The 21,680-nt window shown below is 50.6% G+C and overlaps 2 protein-coding genes across 4 annotated transcripts in view; both read right to left on the bottom strand.

The window, feature by feature from the left end:
* Selenoo (selenoprotein O) overlaps window positions 1-10,411 on the bottom strand; it is a 12,825-nt gene extending 2,414 nt beyond the window's left edge. For both annotated transcript variants that reach the window (XM_008834735.3, XM_017798596.2), the window contains exons 1-5: window positions 9,825-10,411; window positions 4,674-4,877; window positions 3,229-3,415; window positions 1,751-1,881; window positions 864-1,144 (exon numbers count right to left, since the gene is read on the bottom strand). In XM_008834735.3, coding sequence (XP_008832957.2) covers window positions 864-1,144; window positions 1,751-1,881; window positions 3,229-3,415; window positions 4,674-4,877; window positions 9,825-10,372 — 1,351 coding nt within the window. In that variant the 5' untranslated portion in view covers window positions 10,373-10,411. The remainder of the gene's footprint in view (window positions 1-863; window positions 1,145-1,750; window positions 1,882-3,228; window positions 3,416-4,673; window positions 4,878-9,824) is intronic.
* A 7,238-nt stretch (window positions 10,412-17,649) lies between these two features.
* Window positions 17,650-21,680, bottom strand: part of Trabd (TraB domain containing) — a 10,758-nt gene continuing 6,727 nt past the window's right edge. The window contains exons 4-9 of one of the 2 annotated variants that reach the window (XM_017798584.2): window positions 21,400-21,540; window positions 19,969-20,079; window positions 19,728-19,867; window positions 19,288-19,460; window positions 19,097-19,208; window positions 17,650-18,977 (exon numbers count right to left, since the gene is read on the bottom strand). In XM_017798584.2, the coding sequence (XP_017654073.1) occupies window positions 18,800-18,977; window positions 19,097-19,208; window positions 19,288-19,460; window positions 19,728-19,867; window positions 19,969-20,079; window positions 21,400-21,540 (855 nt within the window). In that variant the 3' untranslated portion in view covers window positions 17,650-18,799. The remainder of the gene's footprint in view (window positions 18,978-19,096; window positions 19,209-19,287; window positions 19,461-19,727; window positions 19,868-19,968; window positions 20,080-21,399; window positions 21,541-21,680) is intronic. The other variant, XM_008834730.3, reaches the window with a different exon arrangement.

Below are 21,680 nucleotides of genomic sequence, written 5' to 3'. Positions count from 1 at the left end.
TTATTTTGATATATCACAGTGAAAGATTTATCGTCCTCTTTTTTTTTTTTTTTTTTTTTTTTTTTCAAAAAAAAAAAAAAAAAAAAAAAAAAGGCATATAGAAAAAATAATTAATCCAAGTGCCTCCTTGTCAGGAATTTCTGAAACTGAACAGATTAACCACTCCTGTAATGAAGAGGCAAACTTGCAGAATGGAGGAAAAGACATTTGACTCCACTGCTGTCCATTGGATGCCTGCTTTGGATCCAAGTATGTTGAAAGTGACAGGAAAAAAAAAAAATCCGGTAAACAGGACCTAAAGAGGCTAATGTGACCATACTAATGCCAGACAAAATACAAAAACTTAGAGAAGCATTCAGGAGGCTGAGGCAGGAGGAGCCTAAGTTCAAGGCCATCTTAGGCTACATGTGAGACCCTATCTCAAGACAAAGCCCACAGTTTTAAGACCAAGAACAAAACAAAGATACCCACTTATCTTTTGCTCAATACAGCATTAGATGTTGCAGCCAAAGGAGTCAGGGGTGAGCTAAACATGATCTGGCAATCCCCTTAGCTGTATACTCAACTGAAAGCTGGGACTCAAACTGGTACATTGTTAAAGCAACACTATGCAACAGCCAAATGAGAAAACCTAGGCATCATCACCACTAGGTACTGGATATGCAACGTTCGTGGAGCAAGACCTGGACACGTGCTGTTACCATACTGGAGGAACCTATAGCTTCCTGATCACAGGTAAATTCTAACAGGATTTCTCTACTGAGGTCCCTAGAGCAGTCAGATCCACAGAAAGCAGAATGGGAGTGTTAGTGGATGGAGAATTAGTGTTAGGAGGACACCAACAGCAACAGTTCTGTGCTCACCAGTCTTATGCATAGTGTCCAGAAGCTTGGCCACAAGTGCACCATCTTCCTCCTGCTCCACCTGAACGAGGCCCAGCTTCCTGCGCATCTTTTGTAGATAGTGCCTTTGGAACTGGGTGTCAAACTCCTCTGTTAGGATGGCCTCGCTCAGGGCAAGGGGCAGCTCAGGCTCCAATGCCTCGGCCAGTTTCTGCAGATTCCACTTGCATACCTGGGGCTGCTTGCTATATGTGTAGCGCCCAGTATTGTCGGAGGCATTACACACATGGTCAGGGTCATACCTACCACATGGAGCAGTGCTGTCAGAGGGGACAGATAGGGCAGGCCTCTCGGGGATGGCAGGGCCATGCCTATGAGGCCACCACTCTTGCTCTGTTCTGCCCTGGGGGCTCAAATGAAGAACTTGAGGCTCTATACTCTTCTGCCTGTACATAATCAGCTCTGCCACAGGAGCAAGGGAGGACGCCCTCTGGAGCACCTTGAGATCAAGACTGCTTTGGACCAGATGCAGCTCTCCCTGCTTACCACCTGCTTCTGCCCCTACCCCCCTTTATTCCTTTGATCTTTCAGCCTGGAAATGGAGGGACTCGTTCTAAAACACTAAGGATGTCATGCTGCCTCCAGGGAGGCCAGATTTGATGACACACTCATGTACTCCTAGCACTCAGGAACCTGAGGCAAGAGGATCACAAGTTGAAGGCCAGCCCAGTCTACATGAGTTCCAACAAAACCCTTGGATTTCTGCCTGCAGGAATGGCTAACCAGGCACAGCTGGAACAAAACACTGATAAAGGCCTACAAGCAAAACACAGGCCAAATGTTCCCTGTTCCTTCCCCATACCCATGACCTTGTGTTGTCGGTGTCTGCAGCCCTAGGGCCATCAGACCTGTCCAGAAAGCCGAAGGGTCCATAGTCAATGGTGAGCCCCACGATGCTCATGTTGTCAGTGTTGAGCACACCATGGCAGAAGCCAACACACTGCCATTCAGCCACCATCCGTGCTGTTCGTCGTGTTACCTAGAGCAGGACAGACTCTGGTTGCACCCTCCTTAGGATCCCCTCCAAGCCCATCTGCTCTCACTCAAGCTCCAACACTCCCACTACATCTCTTGGAGGCCAGCAGACTTACTCTGTGTGCATGTGTTCAAAGCCCTGTGATTCCTTCTCAATGTTTCAGAAGTGTGTTTCGGATGAGTTGGTGTATATGGGCCTAAACCCCACTTCTACTACCTTCTTTTATAGGCTACTAATTTTGAATCATAAACAACAGAGAGCCCCAGGAAGATTTCAGGGCAGTAGCAGGGGAAGCACTCCACTGTCAGATAGACCTGCCCAGGTCCAAGCTGCTATCCTCTGCAAGCTGCTGTTCCTTTTCCATGCTGGGTGCTAGGGCCAGGACACCAACCCTGCTGCCTACCAGTGACCGAACTAGAGGTAGCTCCTAAACATAGTGCTGTGCAGCTTGAAGAACAAGAGCCCCAAGTGCAGGACTGTACCACTGACCTCACTGACCAGCAGCCTTTTGACACTAGTCCCCTCGCTGAGCCAGGGCCTGCCTGTGCCTCACCTCTACAAAGGGCACAGAAGTTCCTGAGACTCAGGCCGTACTCCCTGTTCGTTGTCTTCCCAGCTTCACTGATATAAAGACAGAAGCTTAAAGGACAGCCCAAGCTGACCAGACCACCCAGCTATTTCTGTATGAGACTGAGCCTCATCATTTCTCCTGGTGTTCTGTGACTATGTCACAACACATCCCCAAACACTGTGCTGGAGGTGGGACATAAGGATGACCTATCAACAGCAATAGCTTACAGTGCTCTAGTCTAAGCCACACAGAAACAGGACCGTGCCTTGGAGAAGTCCCTGTGTCCTACTCTTGTGTCCCAATTTCCCACACTATATTCTGAATTCCTTATGGCAAGGATGCCATAAAATCCCATGCAAACACTGTTGAGGTAGACTCAGACTCTGGCTGGGGCAGTTCATGTCTCTCCATATTGAGACCCCAGGTAGGTGTTGCAAGATGTGTGGGGTTGGGGCCATCATCAGCACTGACACACACAGTAGACATTCAGCACCCAAGAGTGCTTCTGCCCATGTGTCTTTGACACTAGCCAGTCCTCCTGGTTTTTGCAGGTGCACCCAGCACAGGGGTCTCAATGCTAAAGCATCAAAATGCCCCAGTGCCTCCAGACTGCTGTTCACGTGGTTGTGGGAGGTGATGGGACTTAAGGACAAGAGTAAGCAACACAAAAGGACAGGGATCCCAGGTAAAAGCCTTTGTCCCTGACCAAAGTGACCGTATTTGGCAAGTGTGGCTCAACTCATGGCCAATGGGGAGGACCAGTGTGAAACTCTGCCTACCTCCCTGAAGAAGGCAGCATTCCTCTGCACGCTGTCATTGTCACAGGCGTGGGCAGCCTGGATTTCAGGGTAGAAAGAACTGATCACATAGTCAAGCATCTGGACTCGGATGTCATTCCGCCCCACACTGGGGCCTGCTCGCCCTGTGTGCTCATCAGGGGGCTTAAAAATCTCAAAGGAGCCAAACCTGCAGGAAAAACTCCAGTGTTAAACAGGCCAGAGAGACCCCAGCCCCTTGTGAGAAAAAGAAAACGTATCTGTGGTACGAGGCCCTGGAGCCCTACAATGGAAAAGTACCCTGACAGCAAAGCAATAGCCAAACTCTGAGTGTCAGACATAGCTCAGTCTGGTCAACTGCCAGTGAGACCCTCATTCTCAGAACCTAGGAGGCTTATGGGGCCCAGAAACTACTGTGGTTGTCTCTTCCCCCAGCCAAACTCCACAGAAGGTTCTGCGTGTACCCCACATCTTGTCAGGACAAGCAGGGTTTTCTACTACAAATAGTACGTATAAGGGTATAAGAGACATCAGGCATGTCTGCAGACATTTTTGGCTGGGAATGCTATTAGCAACTCTTGGGAAAGGGGGCGATGCTATGGACACTATAAGGCTCTCAAATGTCAACAAAGTCAGGGGGAAAGGGCTTCCAGAGTGCAGTACAATTTATTAGTCATGGGTCCTTCCCATCCCCCCAGGGGTCAAGAAAAGCCAGAGCCCAACAGTTGGTCTTTTGTGGCGGATAGTGCTTATTAAGGGACTAACCAGCCTGTACCTGGCAGTATGAAAAACCATAAGATCACTCCAGCCTCCTCCTGGCAGTTCCTGGTTCAGATAATTAGCCCCAAAAGTATTTTTTTAGACACGATTGAGGTGACAGCAAAGACAGGCGCCTGCCTGGACTGGGCTAATGAGCCACTGGATGGTTACAAAAGACCATAAGGCCTGGGACACTTCAGTTACACTAGCCCATTTATGCTAACACTAAGTGAGGCCATTTCCTTGTGGGAATTTTAAGTAGCTCTTGGCCTAAACTCCTATGGACCATCTGTCTACACATACCTTCACATAATCTTGTTTAGGGAGCCCCTTCTCCCAGGACACTGCTTGGGTATCCTGGGCCCAAGGTACACTGCATGGGCCAATCTCACTCTCTGCCAAGGGCCTGGATGGGGACAGAAAAGGAGCTGGGCACAACTGACTACACACAGGATAAGACTCCAACCCAAAATACAACAGGCGCCTACAACACTGCAAATCCTTCCCAGTGGGTACGAAGCATCATGGGTAGACCGGACTTCCTGAGGCACTGGGGACCAGATCCTGACTCTAGCCAGTTGCTCTCCCTTGTTCATGTGCTTGGCTCAACATTCTGGCTGCACACACATGGATCTTCTACAATCTATGAGCAAGCACTTACAGATAGGCCTAATGGACCCCAGCATTACCTTATAAAAGTGGGAGCTATACGCAACACAACCGTGCACTTTTCATATTTTGGATTACCATCATAAAACACGTCGCGCACCACTGTGGACTCAGATGTAACGCAGGCCCCAGCCCTTGTGGTGGGGATCCCCAGGTGAAACATGGCTTCACTGCACAGGAACTCACGGATGCTTGACCGAAGGACTTTGCGACCATCTGCTTGTCTGAAATCAAACACACAGGCCACTGAACCAATCAGGCAAGGGTCTATTCGAGGACCAAATTCCCAATGGCTTTTTTTGGGGGGGGGGTCTTTTTGAAACAGCGTCTCCCTGTTAGCCCCAACTGGCCTGGAACTATGTAGACCAGGCTGGCCTTGAACTCAGAGAGATCTGCCTGCCTCTGCCTCCCAGGTGCTGGAAGAACAGCACATGTGCCACCATGGGGTGAGTATGTGGACCACTGCTCTTTTTTTCCTGATTTAACTGTACCTTTTTTTTTTTTTTTTAAGAAGGCACCATAGCTGACCATGATGGTGCACACCTTTAATCCTATACTCGGGAGGCAAAGGCAGTTCTCTTTGAGTTCTAGGCTAGCAAGGGCTATATAGTTAGGCAAACCAAAACAAACAAAAACAACAAAAATCCGGGGCATCCCACTCCTGGGCCCCCTCCTGCTATACAGGAGCTGTGCCTTCTTTCTCTCCTAAACTCTCTACATTATGTCTTTCCAAAACTCACCCACTGTGGTCCATGAATTTCAATCTTTGAATTCATGAGATAAGAACCCAAGAGCCTTTGGCTTGAGGTGGCTTTGGTGGCTATTCAATTTCCAGGACCCTAGTCTCTCATGCTAAGCATAATAGAACCAAGAAAGCTCTCTCAAAGACACCCCAATATTCCCAAGTCATTTCTGGTGCATTTCGCTTGGAATCTGAAGGAGGGTGAGTATGTGGACCACTGCTCTCTTTCCCTGATTTAACCACCTCTTTCCCCATCTTCCTGCTGTCCTCAGCTACGGGAGGGAGGCACACTCTGCTTTATTTCCTATTTCTCACGTCTTTCAGCTCAATGGTACCCCACTCCCAGAGATCCCCTCTTGCTATACAGGAGCTCTGCCTTTTCTCTCCCCTAAGCTCCCTATATAAAATACTTCTGGAACTGAGGGGTGGCTCAGTGGTGAAGAGTACTTGCTGTTCTTCCAGAGGATCTAAGTCTGAGTCCGACCACCCATGTCAAATGGCTCACAACCACCTGTAACTCCAGCTCCGGTAGAGCTGATACCCTCTTCTGACTCTGCCGTCACCCATACTGTGTACAAACACATGTACACATAATCAAAAATAAAATAAATGTTTTGTCTACATGTATGTAAATGCACCACGTGTGCGGTGCCTGTGGAGACCAGAAGAGAATATCAGGTCCCCTGGAACTGGAGTTATGGACAGTTGTTAGCTGCCATATGAGTGCTGGGAACTGAACCTGGGCCCTCCCTAGGTCCTCTGGAAGAGAAGCCAGTGCTCTAAACCAGTGAGACATCTCTCCAGATCCTTGTCTTTCTTTTTGAGACAGTCTCCCTGTAGCCCCAGCTGTCCTGGAACTCACTGTTCCACCAGGCCCAGCCAACCCATCATTTTTTTTCAAAGATTTTTAAGGGGCTAGAGAGATGGCTCAGCAGTTAAGAGCGCTACTGACTGCTCTTGCAGAGGACCCGGGTTCGATTCCCAGCACCTACATGGCAGCTATGAACCATCCTTAACTCCAGTTCCAGGGGAATCTGAAGCCCTCCTTCTGACCTCCACGGCATTGCACGACACAGGTGCACTCACATACATGCAGGCAATACACTCATACACATAAAATAAAAATAATAAGCCAGGTGTGGTGGCACACGCCTTTAATCCCAGCACTAGGGAGGCAGAAGCAGGTGGATCTCTGTGAGTTCAAGGCCAGCCTGGTCTACATAGTGAGTTCCAGGACAGCTGGGACTACAGGGAGACCCTGTCCCAAAAGACCAAAAAAAAATAATAAGTAGCAAGTGTTCTTAACCATCTCTCCAGACCCATGTTTCAAATGATTCCATTCACATGTTCCAACATCCCAAGACTGTTCAGGTGTGGCGCCTGTATGACTTAAGTCCAAGTGAGGACAGAGACACACCCTCAAACCTGCAGCTTTGTCTTCATGAAATTATTTACAAAAATACTTGTACAAGCTGGGTGTGGTGGCGTATGCCTGTAGTCCCAGCACTTGGGAGGCAGAGGTAGGCAGATCTCTGTGAGTTCAAGGCCAGCCTGGTCTACATAGTGAGTTCCAGGACAGCTGGGGCTACAGGGAGACCCTGCTTCAAAAAGACAAAAAAATAAAACAAAAAACTTATACAACAAAGCATACACACAGCACTATTTGCAGTAAAGAAAAACTGAAAAACACTGTGAGTGGGTACAAAAGCACAGGCTTGTGTGTGCGGTGTTGCTGGGTTCTCAGAGATAAGCATAGGCTCTGCTCCAACCCCAAAAGGCAGGCAGAAAGTCTTAACGGTCCCGTAAAGATGGTGGGCAGTACCCTGAGAAGCAGCTGCTGGACATGCTGCATGTCCCACACACCCATAGGAAACAAAACCGCATGGCAACCTAACTACTTCGGGGTGACAGTCTGAGCAGGGGCTGGGTCCCAGAGGGACACGAAAGCCATAACCTGCTGACAATTTGTGCACTCTGAATTCTTTTCACACACCGAGCCTGTTTTCTTTCTTCTTTCTCCCTCCCTCCCCGGCCCCCTTTCTTTGCAAAACAATGTCAGCACAGAAGAGTGCCTACCTGGACAGGACATGTCAAGAACCCCTCCTTACAAGATGAAAGCCCTGGATACCCTGACCTATAGAGGCCTCCATCTGGAATCCATGCAAACCAGCCTGCTGTGTGCAGCCAGCACTAAGAGACACAGGAAGATCAAAAGTCCAAGGCCAGCCTCGGCTACCCAGTGAGTTTCAAGGCAGTTTGGGCTAGGAGACCTTGTCTCAAAAAAAAAAAAAAAGACCAGGTATGGTGGTGTAGATCTTTAATCCCAGCACTCTGGAGGCAGAGACAGGCAGTATCTGAGTTTCAGGTCAGCCAGGGCTACATAGTGAAACTGTGTCTCAAAAACAAGATTGGGGCTGGAAAGATGGTTCAGTGGTTAAGAGCACTGACTGTTCTTGCAGAGGACCCAGGTTTGGTTCCCAGCACCCACATGGCAACAACTACAAACCGTCCCTAACTCCAGTTCCAGGGGAATCCTACACTCTCTTCTGATCTCTTTGGCATTGCACAACATAGGTGTACTCACACACATGCAGGCAATACATTCATACACATAAATTTTTTTTTAAAAAGCAAAGATTATGGGGCTGGAGATGGCCAGCGGTTAAGAACACTGGCTGTTCTTGCAGAAGACCCAGGGTTGAATCCCAGCACCCACATGGCAGCTAACAACTGTCCGTCCAGTTCCAGGGGATCCAACAGCCTCTTCTGTCCTCCACAGGCATTGCATGACAGGTGTGCTTACCTACATGCAGGCAATACATGCATACACATAAAAATAATGAAATATTTAAAACAAAACCCCAAAGATTATAAAGGAAGGAAAAAAATTCACTGTGGCCTATGCTACCCTGGTTTGGGTCTATAAACATGAGCTTAGAAATACAAGGCAGGTGTCTTGTGAACTCTGCCACCAGCACTACCCTCTGGCCCTGGCTGTGTGATCATCTAGCAGTTCTGGCTTCTCTGTGGCTCTGCACAGGATTGAGGCTCCTGTGTGGAGTTCCAGAGTCCACCATTAGGGGCTTGTTCAGAAGGTCCTACAGCCAAGGGAGGGAGGCGGCAGGGGCAAAGAACCCATCTATCCGCTCTGGGTCCAAACCCAACTCAGCCTCAAGTCTTGAAGTAGGAGACCAGAGACCCTAAGACACACATGAGGGCAAGTGGGGCCTGAGCAAGGCTCAAAGGGATGCCTATCTTAAAGGAAATGTATTTTAGTCAACTTCAGGTATGGAAACACCAACTAAAAACTACAAGTCTTCAATTATGAAAAGTATTTTTCATGGTTGGATATGTAGCTCTGTGGCAGTTTAGCACATATAAGGCCTTGGGTTTGAGTCTCAGCACCACGATAAAGGCTTCCAAAGAGTAAACTATCATAGGCTCGTTTCTCATAACTAGCGAACACAAATTATTCAAAACACAAAGTTTAAGGCTGCTCACAGAATGAGCAGGCTCCAGAATGTGACGTCTGCCAAACTTTCCAGGGACACCTCTAAAAAGGTTGTTGGGGGGGGGGGTACCACGTGAGAGTCAGTAAAACTGCCATGGGGCAGAGCTGAAAGGCTTGGGAGTGGGGTGCTGAGGAAGAACCCACTATTCTGAGGATCTGGCTTAAGAGATGAAGATAAGCCCGCTGGAAGATGCTTGGCATGTTAGCAGCTGGAGGAAGAGGGCACGAGAGGCAGATTTTGAGCGTTTGACCATAAAAATCCTGACTTACATGTATCTTTTACTCATTTAACAAGTATGTAAAGTATATAAATCATGTAGAAAAACAGTAACAGGGCCCTAAGTTCGGAGCCTGTCTGTCGGACTTGGTGAGAAGAGCTCCCCTGGTCTTGTCTTCCTAGCCTGCCCTGGACCACCCATGTAGTCCCCACATGCAAGTGTTACCCCTCTGATAAAGGATTAGGAATGACGGGCTTGAGAGAATGATCACAGAGGAGGTAGGCGTGAAAGGAGTCTGTTCCCCAGACCAAGTTGGAGACGCAGGCCGCTCAGGTGGCACTCCAGGACAGGTGCTTACAATGCTAGTCCAACACTCCACTTCTGAACCTCGGCCCCGGGGCTGAGCGCTCTAGCTAGAGTGTCATTCGTGGAAATGGCTCCAAAGTCCTGGGTGTTTATGGCAACAGCGACCCCAGCCGTCGGAAGTGTGCTCCTTTGAGCCAACTTACAGAGCAGACCGGTGGAGCCCTCTGCAGACCCCAGCCAGCCAGAGAGTCCAGCCTGGTTTCTGCTTTCCCCGGCCACAGTCCGCGGCTCCGCCTTCCGGGTCCCAACCTTGGCGTGGAGCTTTTCCCACCCACCGAGCCCCGACCCGTCCAGCCGCTGGGGGCAGTGATGCCCGAGGCCCCCGGCCGCGCACCTGGAGAAGGGCGTGGGGCCGGCGCCCTTGAGCTGCAGCTCCCAGCGCTCACCCGCCGCCGTGCACACCTCGCCCAGGTACATGGCGGCGCCGTCGCCCAGCTGCCCAGCAAACTGGCCGAACTGGTGTCCGCAGTAGCAGTGCGCGGCAGGCTCCGCGCCGGGCAGCAGCGCGTTGCCGCTGAAGAAGAGCGCGGCCTCCGCCTCGGCGTCGGCGTCGGCGTCCTCCAGCCCTAGCAGCGCCAGCGCGGGCCCCGACAGCGCCACGACGCGCGGGAGCCGCAACGGGGCGGGCAGGGCGCGGCTGAAGCAGGCTCCGGACACCCGGCGGGGCGTGCGCAGCGCGTCCTCGGGCCCGGGCGGCTCCACCGGCAGTGCGCGCAGGGCGCGGTTGTCGAAGCGCAGCCCCGCCAGCCACCGCGGCGCGGGCTCCATGGCGGCGGTCCAGGAGGACCAGAGCGCGGGGGGCAGGCGCGTGGCACGGAGAGCCGGCGGCCGAACTCCGGCGGCCGCGAGCGAAGCACAGAACGCGGCCCTGAGAGAGGCCATCCACCTCGCCGGCCGCCGGAAGCCGAGCCGCCCCGACCGGAAGCCCCACCCCTCCCAGTCCAGTCCCGCCCAACTACGGGTGGGCGGGGTCGGGGGGGCAGCTCCTGTGGAGGGCGCGCTCCCAAAAACTCGACCCTGATTGGCTGCCTCCCTGTTTCCGCACCTCTGCGGACTGAAGCTCTCCGCGGTGCGGGTGCCCCGGTCAGATCTTGGCCGCACCCACACGATGGACACGTGCCAGACCCCACGTGGGCGGGCTTTCTGAGTGAAGTACCCCCAGCCAGGAGGGAGTGTGTGCATTTGACTAGGTCTCAGATGTTTGGAGCCAGGAGATTTCCAAAGTGTGGTCACCTCTGAGATTTATGGTGTTGGTGCTTTTCTCCTGGTTTTCTCTCTGCAAGAGGAAGTGTTGCAAAACCCGAGTCTTGCATTCTTTCTGAGCTGGTTATTTTGAGCTGGTTACATCTAGAATGAAAGTTAACTCAGCGCAAACCGTTATCCATGTGTGCATGTAGATTTTCTTCCTACAGAGTGAAGTGCAAGTGTGTTCTTATAGTATACAGTATGCAGGGTCCCTATCATTAGGACAGTTTTTCGTTTGTTCAGACCATGGGAAGGCCAGTGGTCCTGGCAATGACCCTGGGATGTGTGGGCCAGGTGGGCGCTGACCACAGGACTTCACACTGGGATCATTTGGATCAGCAGTAGTAGCAGGGCAAGGCCAAAGCAGAGATTGAGCTATGTACCAGGCCAGGGTGCTTGGCCTAATTAGAGCCTGGTTCCACACATGCGCACTACGTCCTCTGCCCCCAACTGCCTCTCCACTGGCACCTCAGACCACGCTGTTTTTCCTTACACTACACTTCTCCAAAATGGTCACATTCACTTATCTCTCTATTCTGTGTATCTGTCACCTCAGTCCAGGTGGGTAGGGACCTTGATGATTAGACTACAAGTTCTGCCAGGACAGTGCCCAGCCCTCAGAGAAATCTCCTGGCTCCAAACATCTGAGACCTAGTCAAATGCACACACTCCCTCTCGGCTGTGTCACTCTGTTCCAGCCCCTGCCCTCAGTTCTGCACCTCAAGGACCACGTGGGAAACTTTTTCCTGGGGCCACAAAGTGCCTTCGGAAGCTGCCATGAACCCAGCTCTGTCCACTAATGAATCTCCCTACCTTTTGCATGGGGTATGAGATACTGTGCATAAGGAAACCACATGGTGAGGTAGGAAGGTGACTGAGGAAAGCCCCCTCCTGCACTTCACAGCAACCCTGGCCCCTACCAGCTTTGGTTTTCAGTGTCCTTTGTAACTGTCCTAGGAGACTTACCCCAAGTCTGGTGAGACCACCCTCCTTCCAGGCCTTGGGTGGTCCTCACCTATCTCCCTACCTTGACCCAGTTTGGCTTTGGGCCAGCTTCTGTCTGATCAGCACTAAGGAATCTGGCGGAACTAGATTATTAAAGATCTGTGAACATCAGGCTGTGAGACCCATTGGGGACCTCACCAAGCTTGTACAAAAGGCTCCAGCAGGGTAGCACAGAAGAGCAGAGGCCTTTCTTCTTTGCTGACCACACTATTGAGCTACAATGGCTTTCTCCTGGGGACCTCCAGGCAGCCCAGGGCCCAAGGGACTGGGTGGGGCAGTAGCTGCCTGCTACTCCTATCTCTCCTCTTTGCTGACACAGAAGTTTGTAGTAGACAGCAGGTTTGAATGTTTAATGTGTGAGGCTCCACCTGGCAGGCTGATCCATTGTAGAATGTAGGCTTCCTGTCTAGGTCATATGTACATGCAGCATGCTGTCATGCAGGGCTTACTCATTGCTACCTGTGGGCCTGAGGGGGCTCCTTGCATCCTTTGACCAAGACTTGTTGAAGTTGACCAGGCCACAGTTGCTATACTACTGCCTGGTGCCTGAGCAATATGGGCTGCAACTGGCAAAACTGCCAGTGCTAGTCACATAGTATGGACAAACATCATGGTCTCAGTCCGGGGTGCTGAAGGTACTTGCCCTTCTGCCGGTATGGCTGAGGCCCAGGATATATCACCCATGTGGGGAGGAAGAGTGGGTTTGGCAGCCCTTCTTTCTGTTCCCCTATTAGTTCTTTCACATATGAGGTGTCCAGGGCTGTCTCACCACCTGGGACTGTCAGGACCAGGCTTTGGGGAGCAGACACTGTTTCCAGAAGGGACTAAGAGGTATGGGGAAGTGGGGGCCTTGGGATCCCCATCCTACCTCTCACCCACTGCTCTTTAAACCTTCTCCATTTCTAGAAAAGCAAGAACAAAGTCCCCAGGGGCAAGGGGATGTGGCTAAGTAAGCATCTACATTTCCTGAGTACTGGCTCAAGGTTAGGCCTCAGAACTAGCCCTCCTTGCCAACATGGAAGCTGGTGTAGTGGGTCCAAAGGATGAGGCTGTTCGTGTCCTGCAGCTCCACAGCCAGCAAGGTCTGCAGGCCTGGTTGGGAGTTCAGGTCTGATATATGCTCCAGCCCCAGCCAATGTTCATCTTCAGGAATGGACATGAGGCTTGGCCAGCACCTCTGTACCTTCAAATCACATCTCTCAGTTTTTGCTTGATCTTGTCTAAGACAACTTGCCCCTTCATGGTCCCTGCCCTGTTGCCAGGCCTTGTGCCCCATGACCAACCCAACCCTACTAATTCCAAAGCCTCTGAAGTCCTGTTTATGCTGCTTTCCCAACCTTGCAAAGCCTAGGTGCATCTTTCTAACCCAGTCTTGACCCTGGATCACAGTCCAGCCACCATCCTCGGTTAAGTAACAGAACCTGACAGGGAAAGCAAGCAGGAGCTTTGGCCTGCCCTTCTCTGAGTCACATACCCCAAAGGCTTTTTTTTTTTTTTTTAGGTCTTTTTGAGACAGGGTCTTCCTGTAGCCCCAACTGACCTGGAACTCACTAGGTAGACCAGGTTGGCCTTGAACTCACAGAGATCTGCCTGCCTCTGCCTCCCAAGTGATGGGGCTACAAGCATGTGCCACCACGCCTGGCTTCCTAAATGCTTTCTGTTTGAAGAGTGTGTACTTTTTTTTAAAAAATAAATACTTTATTGAGAATTTCATACATGCATATAAGGTGTTTTGATCAAATCCCATGCCCACTCCCTCCCCTCCAACTCCTTCCCTAGCTCCCCAACATTTTTTTCTAACTCCATGTACTCTTTCTTCTTTTTTGATTGATTTATTTTTATGGGGCTTTTGGCTACTCTAACATTTCCCCCTCTGAAGAGGTAACCCTAAAATATTTTAAGGATTAGATTCAAGCTCCAAAATACTTTCAACATTTTTGGCCTTTGCTAAGAGACCCAAGGACATTTTGACTTTTGGCCAAGAAACTGGCTACTTTTCTTTGGGGTCTTTTTATTTACCCAAATTGCCTAGCCAATTCCTACCTCCTATTCTTATCACACCATCCTCTGAAGAGGTTACCAAATTGCCAATAGGGAATCGGGACATGGACCACTCTGACTTCTTCCATGCTGAACAGGGACACAGGGTGAGGCAATTGGAGTACCCCTTCAGTGGGTCTATCTAAAAGACTCACAGATTACATAACTCTTATCTCTAAATATCTAAAAGACTCCCAAATTGCATAACTATTAACTATAGGGAAAAAAGAAGTCCTTGACTGGTGCCTAGGCGATGCGAAGGATAAGTAAAAGCAAGAATAGTTTGCATTACAAGTTCTAGACAGGGAACCAGAAAACAGTCAGGACAGGGCAAATTCAAATGTCCAAATCAAAGTCCACTGGAATTTCTTGATGAGGGCTTCCAAAAGCATCCACCTATTGGGTTCCTCCTCATCTTCCTTTGGGTTGACAAGGCTGGACTCGAGAGTGAACTCAGGATTTGTTTTCAGGCACTTTGACAGATATTCAAGTAGCTAGAATCAATGTCAGTTCCTTCTCAAATGCTTCTAGATAGAGAGAGAAAACAAATTTAGCCATCATTTAGCTTTTAGGCTAGAACAATAGCTGGCTGTCTCCCTCAGCTGCAGGTGGGCACTACAGAACTGCAGGCCAAGATTTGAAGTCTTACATCTGAGTAGCATTGTCTTATTAGAAACAGACTCATACTTTAATCTTTGGTTATACTTTTCTTTTGGGTGTTTAAGACCATACAGTTGGCCCAAATAAATCAACTAATTTTATACTTAAGGTCATTTGAGGATGTGTTCCTCGGGGGTCACATGGGCTTGGGAGGAGGCCCTGGCTCCTTTCTTTTACCAGTCCCATCTATGTGAAAATAAGTCAAAGGTCCTGCTTGACCATGGCTGGCTTCACTTGGAAGCATGAAAGAGATGTTTCCTCTGTGTTTACTTTCCTCTTCATAGACTGGACACTGGTTCAAGTCCATCTGGTGTGGTCTCCATGGTCTCCCTGAACAAGATGACAGGTTCAGCAGGACATTTTGAGAGATGTTCCATAGTCCCCTGGAACTTGGTCGACCTTGGAAGGCAAGGGGCAAAAACTGTCCTTTAAGTCCCTCTGACCGTATTAGTATAGGCCTCAAACTATGGCTGTCAAACATCCAATAAGGTTAGTTCCACCAGTCTGGTACTTTTAATTACCATGTGTTATGTAGATAAGGCTTGGATAAAAAAACAAATATTCTGGGGGCTGGAGAGGTAGCTCAGTGGTTAAGAACACAGGCTGTTCTTGCAGAAGATCTGGGTTCAAATCCCAGCATCCACATGGCAGCTAACAACTGTCCGTAACTCCAGTTCCAGGGGGATCTGATGGCCTCTTCTGTCCTCTGTGGGCACTGCCCGACATGGGTGCATTTACCTACATGCAGGTGATACACTCATGTACATAAAAATTAAAAAAATTAAAAAAACCCCAAATATTCTTAGATAAACCTTGACTATATATTTTGTCCTTTAAACTAGTTGACTAAACTCTGACCATAGAAATTTTAAGGTTATGTGTATATTATTTTTGTCTCATCCTTTATGTATTGTAACAGACCTACACAGACCTTCATCAATTGCTTAGGCTTTCTCATTTTTTCTATTTTGGAAAATATCTCCATTCCCATATCCTTTTAACACCTTTTACAGTCTCATTTTTTAAGAAATATTTATGAGACATAATAGCATTAACAAATAAATTTTCTATCTGTTGTGAGACTTATTTTCCTGGGGATGCTAAGCAATGCTTATTCCCTTTTAAGGTTCTAGTGTCGAGCCAATGTTGGATTAAAGTTTTACTGGGGAACCAATGAATTACTGAGCTTACTTACAGAGATAACTGAGGGGTTGCTGAGGGTATGTATGACCTGAGGGTATGTGCACTGGAAAGCCTTTACTCAGCATGGGTCATACCTCCTCTTCCTAGCCAGATTGTATACTTTAGCCCTCCCCAAATCCAGGAGGCCATGTGTGGTTAGGGTCAAATTACATACAGTTGCCTGGGAAGAGTGGCTGGATAATCCCATGACGGTCAAATGACCCTGCTTGGCCCTCCTTTAATGAATGAGCACAACCATCAACAAGCCCAATTGTAACAATATTTAGTGAGCATGCTCAGCTGAAGTTGTGATGATGGCAGTTATTTCATGCAGAAGGACTGCTGTATAGCATCATCTTATTAAAAGGACCTGGAATTTAAAAGAAATTGGTGCTAGACTCCACATATGAGGGAGAACATACGTCATTTGTTTTTCTAAGTCTGTGTTACTTAGTATAAGTTTTTCTAGATCCATTCATTTACCTGCAAATTTCATTATTTCATCTTACTTTATTTTTCTGCCCACCAATGTAATATAAGCATGTAGTAGAAACAGCTTTTCGGAAATGAGGTGAAGATCCTCAAGAGTGTCTGAGGATCTTCTTGATCCTGTTAGTGCCTGCTAACTGTCCACTGTGATGTATGTTATTTGTTGGCTAAGATGTTGTATGCCCAGTGCATCTTCCTGAATGTCTGGAGTCTCATTAGAGTTTCTCCCTATTTTTTAGCAGTGCTGTGCCTTTGGGGAAGGGTGTCTGGAGCCCTGCTGAGAACAGAGGGCCTTCCCTGCCTCTTGCCAACCATGAGTATAACAGCCTCATTCTTCCCAGATTTGGCACAAAGTACCTCCTGGGTCAATATTCCAGGATGAAGGGCAGTGTGTGGACAAGCTGCTCATCTGGAAGGGGTTACCTGCCTCCTCTGCTTCAAGCCCTGGGTTTTTTTCCCCCCGGATCTGAGAACAGTCTTTCCCTGCCAGAGCCAAAATAGGTTAGGGCTGTAACAGCCCAGCAGACGATGTCCTATCAAGCTGGTGGCCGCCACCCTGCATTAGGCAGTGTCTACCTTTTCTTTTTGTGACAGTGGGCTGTGAAGTCCTGGAGCTTCAGTCTGTGTCCAGCCTGCTTGCCTCTGGACATGGGCCTCACTGGCCACCCTTGGGGGTCTGCCTTGCCCTGGCCTGGTAGTATGGTCTAGGGCTGCTTAAGCCAATCTGTCCCTATTCTGATCTGCCCATATGTTCCCAGGAAGGACCCAAGCGAGGCCTGGGGGCAGCAAGAAGTCTTGCTGGGTATGGATCACAGGTAACTGGTCAGAGACTATCCTGGGCCATGGCGACAGGTTGGGTAGAATTCTGTGGAGGGATTCAGTAGGTTACCCCGACTCCTCACTTTGCCCAGCCAGACTGGGGTTCCAGCACCACCACTTGGGCCTGTGGAAAGATCTAGTCAGCAGCAAGCTTAGCCAGCTGGGATCCCCAGCCTACCTCTGGGTTTGAGAAGCTAGTGTACTAGTCCCTCTCACTGGCCATTAATGCTGTACCACAGAGCTGACCCAGACTGCTGAGAAAAGAGCTAGCAAATAACAGGCAGCCATGACTACTCGGGGAGGGGGGGAATCATATGGGAGAGGCTACCCTGTACCCACCAGCCAAGTACTCTGTCCCTGGCCCCTGCCACCCTCCATGCTGCCAGTCTCCTCAGGCAGGTCCTGGCTCCTGGACCTTTTGTTTAGGGGCCTCAAGGCTAGCCCTGCCTCCTCCCTTCCCAAATATGCAGGGCAGGGAAGTATGAGCCAGAGGTGTACAGGTTCCAAGTATATACACTTGGCTAACACAATCAACCCTGCTAGCCATCAGTGGGCACCTGGGGCCAGCCTGTGTCCTTCGCTGAGATAGGTGAGGTGGGTGGCATGTCCCTTTGGATCCATGGGTACCCTCAGCACTCTGCAGACCTACGGGCAGATGACACAAGAGGAAGCCAGTACCCCCATCACCTGAGTCCCATTTCCACACACTTCACAAAACGGAGCTTCCAAAATTAAAATTTATTTCTCTTTCTAGGGTACGAGTCAACGAGTGTGAGACAGACATACACAGCCCAACTAGCTCCACAGCCCCTGCCCAGCTCACAGTTTCACCTGATCTGACAGTCAACACAAGGACAGTCGGAGTGGCCTTGGCCCTGCCAGACTGTGCAACTACCACCACATGCAGAGCCATGTGACACAAGCCAACCGTGGCCCTGGGTTTGTGGTCCACAGTGGATGCCGGCAGCCCACAGTGCCGTTTGGGCAGCCCACCAAATGCACAGGAATCAGGTCAAGTCCCTCCCAGCACCAAGAGCAACTAGGGCAGCAAGCAGGCTCACACTGGAGGCAGCCCAACCCACATTAGGCTGTAGAAGTCCAGCAGGACTGGCCCTTTGACATAAATTTGCCCACTCTCAGGGCACAGACACAGAAAAAGAATCTTCTTTGTCCTCACTGGATTTAAGGCTTGTATTTCCTGACATTTGCTTGTTTTTTCTTTGACATTAAAATTACCTGAGTAAAAAAACTTTCAGACATTAAAAAAAAAAAAAAAAAAAAAAAAGCCAAAACCACACTCTCTGGAGTCAGAGATGCAGCTGGCAATGCCACATGCATGTCCAGGATGCCAAAGGTCCCACACATCCACAGGAGGAAGCTGCATGGACCCCCAGCTTCCTAAACTCGCCGGCCCCAAACCCACAGTGAAATGCACTCTGGGCCAGATGCTCCTGCCGGCCAGAGCACAAGGCACAGTGAGGTAGGTACAGCAGCAATTTGCCAGGCCCACCCTGGGGCTGGAGGGGTGGGGCACCTCAGTGTCTCTCTGCAGCCTCTGGCCCTCCTGGAACTGGGTCACTGGGTCCCCACACTGCGGACAGCTCTGAAACTCATAGGTGGTCTCTGCAGTGTGTGTGGGGGAGCTGCTGGGAAGCCTGAGCTCAGACAGTTAAATAATTCTTTATTTGGGTGGGCAGGAGATGGGGAAGGCAGAGAAGGGTTGGCCTAGGCCCCCATGGGGGGGGGGTGGCTTGGATGCATCTGCACCCAGGGACATCCCCAGGCAGGTGGTACCAGCTCCTCGGGAGTACCAGCTGTGATGCAGGAGAGCAGAACCCCTGGGTGTGGTCACTTCTTCGCACGGACCTCCTACCGGCCTGGCTGGGCCTCGCTCACCCTCTGGAGGCAGAATTGCGCAGCAGGTAGAGATAGGACTAGGCTCACGGTTCGGCGGCCCATCCAGTACAGGCCGTAGCCCAGCAGGCCAAAGAAGGCAGCCTTCATGGCCACCCGGGACACTCTGCCAGAGATGGATGGTGGGGGGACTCTGTGGGAAGAAGAGGTGGAGTAGGCCTGGCAGAACACATACTTCCAAGGTCTCCCCATGCATGGGTCACCACCGCACGCAACTGGGGGCTCAAGGGACGTGCTGGAGAAGGTACTCACGTCATGATCTCCTGGATGTTGAGGTCGGTGCTCCAGTTCTTCTCAATGCCAGGCACATGACCCATGCCAACAACACCCACGACCACAGATGGGACACACTTCCTGGGCTCAGCTGTCAGGAGAGGGCAAAGGTCAGTGGAAGACACAGGAACCAGTGTCCTGGGGAGTTCCCACCCTGGCCTGTCCATCACCATCAGAGGTGCGGGGCAGTTCAAGACGTCGGGCAGCCTGCCGCAGCATGTAGGTCAGATAGACATCACGCTCTGAGACAATGGTGCGGTGCAGGTCTGGAAACTCGCCAATCATCTCTGCCATCATCTGCTCTAACAGATCCTTCTGCTTGCAGCGCTCCACATCGTCCTTGCTAAAGGAAAAGTGTGTTCCTAGCCCATGGGGATGAGCAAGGGGTATGCTGGCTGCCTACAGGGATGGGCAGGGGTGTGCTGGCAGCCCAGGGGTGTGATGGATGGGTCATAGGAAAGCTTGTGTTGTTGACTCAGGACAGGGACCACAAGTATTGTGTTGGCATTTATGGTGGGAGGACAAGGGCCTTGTGTGAGGAGAGTGGACCAGAATACAAGGTTGGTACAGGTGTGGGATGTGCCACAGGCAGGCCAGAGAAACTTCCTACCTGATTGGGTCAGATAGGAAGCATAGACCCCAGGCCAGCTTGACCTTCTGCCAGAAGGAGAGTGCAGCAATGGCTCTTTTAAAGGTGACTGGGATGGGTCGGTCACCCAGATGGAACTTGCAGAATGGTACCTTGCTGGCCTGAAGCAGAGGCTGGGTGTTAGGGCCACAGGTAGCTCTCATCATCTACCCCGCCCCATCCTCTGCATCTAGAGTCCCCTCAGGCTGTGCCCTGCACCTACCTCCTTGAAGGCCTCCCTGAACTCGCCACCAGGGGCCATGCCCAGTTGCTCAGTGATATGGGCGGACACCTTCAACAGCAGCATCTGCATGAGCCCTGACATGAGTCCATTCTGCAGGGAGAGGGCCCACATCAGCTACACTGTGCAGACTAAGGAAGCAGAGCAGTGTGAGTACAGCATGGTGGCCTGTGAGCCAGGCCCCTGACCCTCTGAGTGTCCTTGGGGGGCAGGCTACACTGGTACATGAAGAGGGTCAGACAGTAGCAGGTCACCTTGGCCTCAAGAGTCACTCAAATACGTTTCCTCTGAAAAAAAGATTTCTTTACAGAATGGTTAAGGGTATGGAAAAGGGACGACCAGACCATGTATCTGTGTGGCAGATTTTGATACTTAGTGCTTTCCACATCCATCCACAGAAGCAATGTGGTTGCCTTTGGTCTGGGAAGGCTGACTGAGCCCTGAGATGTGGGTTGGGGTGCTGAGGTCCTACTCTGCAGGGTTGTGAGATTCTGGCATGGGCCTACTGCCTTAGGAAGGAGCTGCTGTGTGGACTGTTCAGACTGCACCTTCCCAGGAAGGTCTGGCCCTTGACCCAGGAAAGTACATTCTGAGCTCTGGTGGGCTCACAGAAGTGTCCTCGCTTACCCGAGCTTCACGGCACTGGAAGTTAACCATGAGATAGGGTCTTAGGCTAGGCAGCACCAAGTGACTAGGGAGATGAGGTCTGCTGTGCTCATATGGCCAGCTTAAAATAAAAACTCACCAGGGCTGGAGGATGGCTCACAGGTTAAGAGAAACCAGTGCTCTTAACCATTGAACCACCTTTCTAGCTGCTGGGGACTGCCTTTTATAGGGTAGCTAGCCTGTAAAGGTGTATGGTAACATCCCTCACTTGGGAGATTCCAGGGTGTAAAGCAGGCCCAGTCTGTTTGGGGACACTCCCGTGAGACTTTATCACTTGCTTCCTCAGAAGAAGGGAAGGCACACTGACTGCAACTGGGGCAAGCTGTGCCTGGTGCCATCTGAAAACAGACCACAAGGATGTGCTGCCAGGTGCTGCCTCTCCTATCCCTGCAGGGCTGGGGCAATGTGGAGGACAAAGGCCATGCAGCTCCGTGGGAGGCCAGACCATGCTGAGACCCATCCTTTCAGCTTAGCAAACCAGGGTTCCCAGCTCTGCCCTGCTCCCGCCTTGTGTTTTCCCCTTGTCCGGAAGCTAACAGATCAACCTCTATCCTCCCTTGGGGAAGGCTTGCAACCAGGGCACTATGGCAGGAGGCTGGTGCAGCGAGAAGCCTATCTATCACAGGCTCAAAGGAGACTCTGGGCCATGAGCCTCAGCCCCCTTCTCTACAGAGCAGGGACGGCAGCCAAGGTCCCTATGTAGAGATGGGTGCTCACAGTCTACTATCTGCTGATGTGTGTGCATACCTGCCTGATGGCCTGTTGCAGCTTCTCCAGGCTGACCTCCTTGGCTTCTCGTAGCAGTGTCCTCTCATCCATCTTCAGCATGGACACACGGTACTGGCAGAGTTCCACAACCACCACATCAGGCTGCACCTCCCGGATGGTCTGCAAAGCAAGGGCCAGACTCTAGTGGACCCATATTGTTGCCATCCACACAGCAGGCCCACACTAGGCCAGGAACCCTACCAGAAGGGTCAGTCAGTACTAACAGCCTGCGTGGCTGCAATGACAATTCTTTTTTTTTT

Source organism: Nannospalax galili, unplaced genomic scaffold, assembly GCF_000622305.1.
Source record: "Nannospalax galili isolate Female #2095 unplaced genomic scaffold, S.galili_v1.0 scaffold237, whole genome shotgun sequence".
NCBI lineage: Eukaryota > Metazoa > Chordata > Mammalia > Rodentia > Spalacidae > Nannospalax > Nannospalax galili.
Note: the sequence above shows the minus strand (reverse complement) of the source record. Positions and strands in the feature narration are given on the sequence as shown.